Here is a 10,174-nt window from a genome sequence, read left to right as displayed (position 1 = left end):
CGTCAACCCTTTAAGTAACGTTCCCCAATCCATCCTAGTCAACTTGTGCCTCATATCATCGTAGTTTCCTTTATTTAAATTCATGACCCTAGTCTCTGAGTCAACTACTTCACTCGCCATCTTAATGAAGAATTCTATCATATTATGATCGCTCCGCCCCAAGGGGCCTTGCACAACAAGATTGCTAATTAATCCTTTCTTATTACATAATACCCGTCTAAGATGGCCTGATCTCTAGTTGGTTCCTCGACATATTGGTCCAGGAAACCATCCCGTATACACTCCAGGAATTCCTCCTCCACAGTATTGTTACTAATTTGGTTAGCCCAATCTATATGTAGATTAAAGTCACCCATAATAACTGCTGTGCCCTTATTGCACGCATCTCTTATTTCCCATTTAATGTCATCCCTAACCTCAGCATTACTGTTTGGGGGTCTGTATACAACTCCCACTAACGTTTTCTGCCCCATGGTATTTCTCAGCTCTGCCCATACAGATACTATGCCATATAGAAAAGACAGAACATAAATTGTCTGCAGTGGGTTATACAGAAAACATTTTCAAATGAAAGTGGATCCATCTTCGAAGTTTAATGGAAAATTAAAAGAGAAACAAATGTTTTAATTCTGCAGTGTATGATAGCTGTAGGACATTTTAGAACCAGCAATGCTTTTAGCTTATCTATAAACAGCAGCTGAAATTCCAATAATGCACACAGGCAAGCATATGGAAAGGTAAATTTTTCTGTGAAGTAATCCATCAATATTACACTACTTGTTGCTTGACATTTTAAAATGTGTCAGATGTACTTTAGTCAACATCTGTGAAACAAATGCGTGAATGAATTTGTTACAGATGGCGTATAAACCGTTTAGAAGCAGCTTTTGTTATGTATTTGTCTGCCGCGTTGAATTAAATACTCAAATAGCAATTAAATGAAATTACAGAAATTCAGAACCATTCTTGCTTTTATTGCATTGTGGGGGAGGTGGGGGATTTACTACAAACACAAATAAGTCAGAGCTCATCTGAGACACGTTTCATTGCCATAAGACCCTGCAATTTATATAAATTTAACAAAACTTTGACGTGGGATTTTTATTCTTTTGATGATACTGCCACTGAGGGCTTTATATCCATATGTACATCTATGGAACATTTCCAGAAGCTGACAATAATTATGCCCATTTAAACAATATATAATAATCACAATTGGTTATATATAAAAAGGGAAAGGATATATCTCCCCTAAAACTATAGACATCATGTAACATTATCTATGTATTTGCAGGAGTGGAGAGGAAGTTTCTTTCCTTTTTTTCATAGACTACAGTATTTAAACAAATCTTCATTAAAAAGTGTTGATATTTGCATTACCTTTTTTCAGTCAACATTTGAATTGAATTGAATTGAATCAAATTGAATTGCCGAATCTGCCTCCCTGCAGTACTTGGTACATTCATGTGAAAATATCATTATGGTCCCTGATGATAAAAGACAGGGGTTTTTATATACTGAATACATAAGTGAAACAGATCTTTCTTCCTGGATTCTAGCAACTAACAGCTTAGTGACATATATGGTGAAATTTCACAAGACTTACCCAGTTGTTTTAATTTAAACAGCATGCCAAAGGTGGATGAAAACCTACTGTGGTCCCTAAAGACCTTTCAAGAAGATAATAATCCACACGGATACCTGGCCTGGTGGACGGTGCTTGTTTTTGAATATTGTCTGATGATATTCATTAAAAGAATCAACACTGATACAGAAACAAACTCTTTGGAACAGGTAATCAAAGTTCTTTGGGAGCCCAAAATGAGTCTGAGATGATGAGTTCAACTCACAATCCGTCCTGTCTTCTGCTCCACCACAGAGGGTGTCATAGATACAATTTGAGACGCGGAGGAGCGTGCGAGCTCTACTCGTGCTGCATTTCCCAACGTCGACAGGAACTATCACCTTTCAGTTAATGCTATCCTTCCGCTGCTACGATCTCCAGGGTTATTGTGCTCATGGTTTTTCCAATGCAAGTTTACATGTTTGGAGGTGTCGTTCATGGGCACCACGTTCATGAGAGCCTGGCTCTGGCAACAGCAGCACAAACAGGACTGAAAGACACACAGATAATTAACATATTAGCTTTCTAATTTGCCCGCCAGCAGAAGCAGCTGTGGTGAGAAAAAGGATTGTTGAAAAAGTGCACGGAACAATGCCTTATTATTATGTACACTTCTAAACACAAACACAAGGCGACACATAGGCATCGATTATAATTTGATGCGGGATCGGTGTGTGGACAACCTGAAGTGGGCAGCTCGCTGGAGGAAGAGAACGAAGCGAGGCCTGGACGATTTTCACTGCCGGCCCTCATTTTTTCATTGCACATCTGTCTCCCGCCCTAAGGCGGCGGGAATGATATCAAGGCCGGCGGGAGGGAGTGAGAATTGGGGCGGGAGCATGACGCCGTCAGGAACCAAAGGGAACAGTTGGGTTGGGGGTTGCAGAGCCCATGCTGGTCGAGGGAGGGAGAGTCAAGTTCCCAGCAGCGGAGGACCAAGGATTCCTTGCAAGGCCCGGAGGAGCACTCCTGCTTCTCCTGGCCCCCAATTATTCCTTCCAAAATTTAGTCTACTGTGCAGGCGGCAAGGACACCCACCCAAAGCCGGCGAGTCCTTCCTTACATATGCACGTTAGGTCCCAATGAAGTCATCAAGACCCGACTGCATTTTTAACTGAAGCCTGAGCAGACAAGCTGCCGCGGCTTTCCCAACGGGTGAAGCCAGTTAGGTCCTTCCGGAAAGAGGAGGTCAAAAAAGATATTTCTTTCTTTCCTTTTTGGTGCCAGGAGAAGCAGGAGTTCTCCTCTGAAACCCACAGGAAAGCTTAGAGCTTCCCTGTCTCAGATCCTCCCTCCCCCCTTACCAAACACAAGACCCCAGCGAGACAGCCCCAGAAGCCAATCCCGCCACCTACCTTGCATCGGCGGGCGGCCTCTGGGCTGTACGATTTCTATCCACGACTTCCTGCTGACTTCCTGCCATTCCAGGTAGGATGTCAACCAGCGGGATTTATATGAGGCCCAGGAATTAAAATATCCCAGCCTCATTTCAGGAGCATTGAGTAGGTTTTGAACTCACATTGCTGCCCAAGCGCCCAAAACCTGCCAGGAGTTAACATCAGGACCAAGGTGTTTAGTTGTCACCGAGTGGTTGGCAGCACTAAGTGACACTCTGGAATAAAAGACCATGCTAAGATTCAAAGAAGGCATTTACTCATGTAGAAAAAAAGACTACCTCACCAAGGGCAACAAGTTCCTGGTAATTCTCCTGTTGTGTCAAGGACCTTGACATCCCATGAAGGTAAACAGGAAGTTATTTCCCTGACAGTATTGATGGTGATTCCAGTGGAAAATCTGGCAAATGCCAAGATCTTACATTTTTCCTGTGATAGACTTTCAGGTCAATTTGTAGGTCAGAGATAGGGCTAGAATATTTATTTTTTAATTCAATCTCAAGATGTGGGCGTTACAGGCAAGGCTGGCATTTATTGCTCATCTCCAGATGTCCTGAGAAGATGGTGGTGGGCCTTCTTGAACTGCTGGAGTCTTTGTAGCAGTAATTCTCTGGCTTGCACTCCCTTTGAGAAGGGTCCAATACTTTGATCACTATAGGCTGCTGAATTTATCTTTTTATGTAATATACCCAATTAATAAGTTAGATAAATATGTGTGATCTCACTCATTCTCACTTAACACGCTGAGAATCGTGTATTCTAATTACATATCTTTGTAAATGAAGCACCTACCTGGAAGCAATTTTTAAATTTCTTGCTCACAAAGTATAGGGCGATAGGATTTATACAGGAGTTCAGAGTTGCTAGATGGATACCAACGAAATCCAACACTAGCAGGAAGCTGGGGAAAGGAACAAACCAGTGTTAGTGTAGTTAACGTCAGTGTATTCTCATGTAATCTAAAATTCTCTTGGAGAGTGCACATTTATTTGTTTTCACTTGCCCTGCAACTAAAGATCAAATGCATCAGTTGACCATCTTATTACAGCTGCTGACGTGTAACTTACTAAACCCCCCGTCTCTTTGTAAGCAGACATGCCAAAAAGTTGGGGCCATTTAGTGTTGTCTGCCATGCACTTTTTCCCATCAATGTGCAGGCAGGGCAGACTTAAAACCTTGCAGAGATTAAATCAACCCTCGTCTGTCATGTTCACATTTATGCACCTTTACAAAAACAAGAAAAGGGTTTAAAAAAATTCCTGACCCAATTAGGATAGACTCCAGCATATGACCACCTGCAAGCAACATGCAGACATTCCCTCCACCCCCCCTTGGAACATGTGAGATGAGATTCCTTCCACTCAAAACGTTTCTGGTGCATTTTTTTGTAGACTATTTTCTGGCCGTCTTTAACATGGAAGAAAAATGCAACTGGGGATTGTTTGCACCCAGTTTTGCAGGTGTGCTCTAGGAAGAATTTGAGGGGAGTGTGGGCGGGGGGAAACAGACAATCAGCCCATCTTTGTCCCTCTGAAATTCAGAGTATTCATTTTGTTTCTCCCAGAATAAACCTACATAAGTATTAAAAGGAAATCAGACACATCAGGGCCTATGTAACTTTTGGTGAGAACTGCCATTGACGCCGTCACCTGCCAGGCCTCATTTCAATGCTGCGGTCAGCTGCTTGCCCGTTTTGGGTGAAAAGCGGCAGCTGGCTAGCAGGGGGAGGATGGGACGAAAATCAGGCAGCCCGGCGGCCCCTGCAGCACCAAGAAAAGGCTGCCAGCAGCAAGTTAATTCCAGGAGCGGGGGGGGGGGGAGCCGAGGGTAGTCAAGAGGGTCCCGTGGCTGGGGAGGGGAGCTAGGGGCAGCAGAGGCCCGGACTTTCCTTGTGGGGCCTGGAGGATCACTCCCGGCCCCGTTAATGACACTTTAAAAAAAAAACTTACCTTCAGCCGCCACGCTGACTTCCTGACACCAGTACCTGGCGGGGTGACTCAGCACCAGGTTAAAATGCCATCGGAGTCCCACGTGCGTCATGGAACCCCAATTTGCATTTACTAATGAGGTCCCACCAGAGTTTGGTGGGAGCCTCCTTCACTGGCCAAACCAGTGGCGTTAAAATTGCAGATCGGCAGGATTGGAGCAACAAATGGATCCCGCTGATCTGCGAGAGTTACAAATCCTCCTAGAGATGTGAGTACAATGAAATGCAAATTCTGCTTATGATGCAAGTTGTTGATGACTATAGCCTTGAAATTACCCTCCGGTATACCAAGAGAAAAGTGGACTTGAGAGATACCTTGATGAGTTAGCTACAACCAATAAAGAAAAAGAACTTGCATTTATATATGTAGCGCCTTTCAGGACCTCAGGACATCCCAAAGTGCAATACAGCCAATGAAGTACTTTTGAAGTGGAGTCACTGTTGTAATGCAGGAAATGCAGTGGCCAATTTGCACACAGCAAGGTCCTACAAACAGCAATGTGATAATGACCAGATCTGTTTTGAGGTGGTGGTTCAGGGATAAATATTGGCCAGGATACTGGGGAGAACTCCCCTGCTCTTCTTTGAAATAGTACCATGGAATCTTTTATGTCCACCTGAGAGGGCAGATGCGGCCTTTAACATCTCATCTGAAAGACGGCACCTCCGATAGTGGAAATCGGGGGGCATACTCTCCACTGGCTGGAGTCATACCTAGCACAAAGGAAGATGGTCGTGGTGGTTAGAGGTCAATCATCACAGCCCCAGGACATCGCGGCAGGAGTTCCTCAGGGCAGTGTCCTAGGCCCAACCATCTTAAGCTGCTTAATCAATGACCTTCCCTCCAACATAACGGCAGAAATGAGGATGTTTGCTGATGACTGCATAGTGTCCAGTGCGATTCGCAACTCCTCAGATAATGAAGCAGTCCATGCCCGCAAGCAACAAGACCTGGACGACGTTCAGGCTTGGGCTAATAAGTGGCAGGTAACATTTGCGCCACACAAGTGCCAGGCAATGACTATCTCCAACAAGCAAGAGTCTAATCACTGCCCCATGACATTCAATGGCATTACCATCACCAAATCCCCCACCATCAACATCCTGGGGGTCACCATTGACCAGAAACTTAACTGGACCAGCCACATAAATACTGTGGCAACAAGAGGAGGTCAGAGGCTGGGTATTCTGTGGCGAATGTCTCACCTCCTGACTCCCCAAAGCCTTTCCACCATCTACAAGGCACAAGTAAGGAGTATGATGGAATACTCTCCACTTGCCTGGATGAGTGCAGCTCCAACAACACTCAAGGAGCTCGACACCATCCAGGACAAGGCAGCCTGCTTGATTAGTTCCCCATCCACCACCATAAAAATTCACTCCCTCCACCACTGGCGTACCGTGGCTGCAGTGTGTACCATCTACAAGATGCACTGCAGCAACTCACCAAGGCTTCTTCGGCAGCACCTCCCAAACCCGTGACCTCTTCCTAGAAGGACAAGGGTAGCAGGTGCATGGGAACACCACCACCTCCAAGTTACCCTCCAAGTCACACACCATCCTGACTTGGAAGTATATCGCCGATCCTTCATCGTCGTGTAGGGTTCGAAAATCCACAACCACGTTTTACCAAAAATTGGATTGCCCTATACAGTTTAAAACCAACATTTTCGGCCAAGGCAGAGGTCCCGACAAGCAGGCTGGGATATGCCTGGGACATCCGAATACAGGGGACTGTGGCTCAGAGGCGAGCCATAGATGTCGGCCAATTGAAGCAGAGTGCATTCTCAAAGGCCAATCAGGGGACCGAGTCAGACCTGAAGCGAGGAAACCCCCAGCCAATGGGGACCACCCGGTCCGGGTTTGAATATGTGACTCACCCCTAATCGGGCTATGAATACAAGCCATCATCACCTTAATCAACTCGGACTAGGGACAATAGCCTTGGGATCACTACAGTTAAGAGGTGGCCCAAACTAATCAAGTCCCAGGACTGACACAATGGGGCAGCAGACTTGGAGGAGCCGATATGCACTCAAAACAATACCCCTGTCCTCACACCTACCTGTATAAATATGGAACACAAGAAGGACCAACGCTGAGAGAGAACTATTACCAGAAGAACGAACAGGAGAGCGAGTTAAGACGCTGAGGGAAAAGACGAGCCCGGGAGGGACGAGTTGGGGCGAACTAACATCTAAAGAACTCCAACCGCGCTGAGGAGAAGATCCACCATCAAGCCCCAGGCTCAATTGGTATACTGAAGGTTTACTCCACTACCAGACGGCGCAACATCGCCGCAAGAAGCCGTACCGTATAGCGACTCCCGTTCCGGGGACCTTGACAAGAAGACACCAACGACCGAAGTGGCTGTGGAAGATGGCATTCACTCTAGTCATTTCGGGAACCTTTTCCATCAAGCACAAACCAACCAATGACAACCGACCGAAAGCGCAATCAACAAAACCAAACTTCGAGAAAACCCGACCAGATGCAGCAAGGTCCTTTCCGAGGTTCGGGGTACGGTGAACCCCGAGGCACAGGTCGAATTCCGACGACGACAGCAACAACAACAACCCAACAACCGCACTCAAAATTCCATCTGTCAAGGGAGGAGGCTGTGAGTATAATCCAAGGGCCTGCAACTGTCAGTCTAGTTTAGGTAGGAAAGTGGGTTGGTGGGATTGGACTTGGTAAAGATAAAACTGTGTAAACATTCTCGTTGTGTCCGTTCTCTCTCATATTTTATTTATTATAGTTATAAATGTGTGTGTGTGTTTATTACGTTTGTGGTAGAACTTACCTTGGCAAATAAAATTGGTTGTCACCTGTTCTTTTCCAAGGACTACTTGTCTCCGAGTGTCTATTTAAAGTGCATCGTTCTCCACCCAAATTCTGGAGTTAGAACCAGATAGGGGCATTAGGGCGCTTCGAACCCGCCAAACAAGGGAACAGCAGACTAGGGAAAAGAGAGAGGACTCCAGGAGCACTTGGGCTCAGGAGTACCCCACAGATTAGGTATAAACTGTGTGGGTCGCCACCGTATTTTAGTCCTCCTCTATAAGCTGTTGTTCTCTATCTCCTTAGAGGGTGTTTAGTGACACCCAACCTGCAGGCTAACATAAGCTGCAAGGGTATAAAGGAGACCGAGGCCCAATACATCAACAGGCACTAAAGACCCCTGCAATTGGGCAGAGCAGAGCCCCATCCCCCTACAGTCGCTGGGTCAAAATCCTGAAACTCCCTCCCTAATTGCACTATGGGAGTACCTTCACCACACGGACTGCAGCGGTTCAAGAAGGCAGCTCACCACCACCTTCTCAAGGGATGGGCAATAAATGCTGGCCTTGCCAGCGACGCCCACATCCCACGAACAAATAAAAAAAAACTCCCTCAATACCGCTCTGGAGTGTCAGCCTAGACTTTGGACTTACGTTCCTGGAGTGGGACTTGAACCCACAACCTTCTGAGGATACATTTGTAGGATACTTTTGCAGTGAGTACACTTCAAAATTAAAATGCTTTGGGGCATTTTGAGGATATGAAAGGTGCTATCTAACTCAAAGTTCTTTCTTTCCAGTGTGTGAATGCTTAATGGTTTTTTTAATGACATGCCTTCTTCTTACTTTAAACAGGTAATCTTAAACAGGTTAATATTTCTGTTAAGATAGTGCGGGGAGGAGTTTCATCTGAACTCATTAACAATTCATGTCAGTATCCTACAAAGTGAATTCAAGGTTTATGTAAAGAGAACAGTACTTGTTGATTTCACTTACTTGAGGAATTCACATCTGTTCCGGTCATTTTCTTTGTAAATAGTTTTCTTTAAAATCCTGCCAAGATGGAGAGGGAACCAGCACAGAGCAAAAATCACAACTAAAAACAAAACTGTTTTGGCCACCTCTCGACGCTGAAAGATAAACACACAAAATGAGCTTAAGTTCAATGGGTATTTGTCATTTGTACATAGCCTCAGACAAAATGCTTCCACACAAATGTTCATAAATTGAAGGCTTGTGGCAGGAATCTATTGGATGTATATATCAAACAGATGGACCTAACCAAATAACACACAACACATTCTGGTGAAAGGTCACGGGGAGGTGATTCTGACTTTGTGCGATAGTGTAAAACGTGAGAGTAAATGAAAATTGCCCATTTTACACTATCGCACAAAGGCAAAATTACCCCCAGTTTATCCTGTGTGGTTAATTCAGTAAAACACATGGAGGGTAATTTTGACTTTTCCATTGAAGTCAATGAACGAGAAAATGGGGAGAGATGTATATTGGGGGGCTGATCTGATATCGCCTGTTTTACACTATCAGCAAAGTCAAAATTACTCCCATTCTAATGCTGCTTTCTTCCTTGGAAATTAGAACCATGATGGAAGAATTTGAAAACTGAGATAACCTAATAATTGACATTTACACAGCAGTCCTCATGTAAAGAAAATGGCTGTTTCTCTGCGGGTTCCACTAAAGTTATGGCAGGAGGTTGGGACAACCCCTGCAGAAATCCAGGCCTAACATCTCAAGCGTGCTTAAGGTCAAAAAAGGAGAAAACACCAAGCAGAAAAAAGGAAAATGTACAGGGTGTAAGGTCAAAGAGGAGATCATTTGAAAGTAAAGTGAAATGTCGGAGAGAATTGTGCAGGGCGGAGTACGGTAACAAGTGGCGTGATTCTAATTCCATAAATCACTATTAACCTCGGAATAATCACCTGATTTTTTTGTCCATACTTGCCAACCTACAAAGCCTGGAAAAGCTGATGGACTTCTTTAAAAAAGCTAACACAGCCCCACAAAAGCTGACAATGTAAAAAAATATACAACTGAAAAAACAACAACCCTGAATAAAGGCCGAAGACCAGGCCACTGCCCGAAGGTAACTGAATATGTTAAAATTATTTTTATTACATTGGATTTCAAGATTTTTATTAGTATCTTGGTGTCACATTCCACAATTCTGTGTTTTTCTGTGAAAACAGAAACACAATGGCCTTACATATGACATACAAGAAATATTTTCAATGGGAGTGCAGTGGGACATGAACTTGTCCTGACTTAAGCTGCAGCTATACTCAATAGTCCATCAGTAGCATTATTGGGAAAAAACCCGAAAGTGTACAAAAGTGCAATTTTTGCAGTGCTGGGTTTAGAATATTTT

The 10,174-nt window shown here is 44.4% G+C and overlaps 1 protein-coding gene across 1 annotated transcript in view; it reads right to left on the bottom strand.

Annotated features, from left to right (window-relative positions):
• Nucleotides 1-953: 953 nt before the first annotated feature.
• Nucleotides 954-10,174, bottom strand: part of ednraa (endothelin receptor type Aa) — an 84,381-nt gene continuing 75,160 nt past the window's right edge. The window contains exons 5-7 of the mRNA XM_086011475.1: nucleotides 8,782-8,915; nucleotides 3,811-3,919; nucleotides 954-2,114 (exon numbers count right to left, since the gene is read on the bottom strand). Coding sequence (XP_085867601.1) covers nucleotides 1,962-2,114; nucleotides 3,811-3,919; nucleotides 8,782-8,915 — 396 coding nt within the window. The 3' untranslated portion in view covers nucleotides 954-1,961. The remainder of the gene's footprint in view (nucleotides 2,115-3,810; nucleotides 3,920-8,781; nucleotides 8,916-10,174) is intronic.

The sequence above is a fragment of the Somniosus microcephalus genome, chromosome 2 (assembly GCF_052327205.1).
Source record: "Somniosus microcephalus isolate GS21.2 chromosome 2, FLI_Smic_1.0, whole genome shotgun sequence".
Classification (NCBI taxonomy): Eukaryota; Metazoa; Chordata; class Chondrichthyes; order Squaliformes; family Somniosidae; genus Somniosus; species Somniosus microcephalus.
Note: the sequence above shows the minus strand (reverse complement) of the source record. Positions and strands in the feature narration are given on the sequence as shown.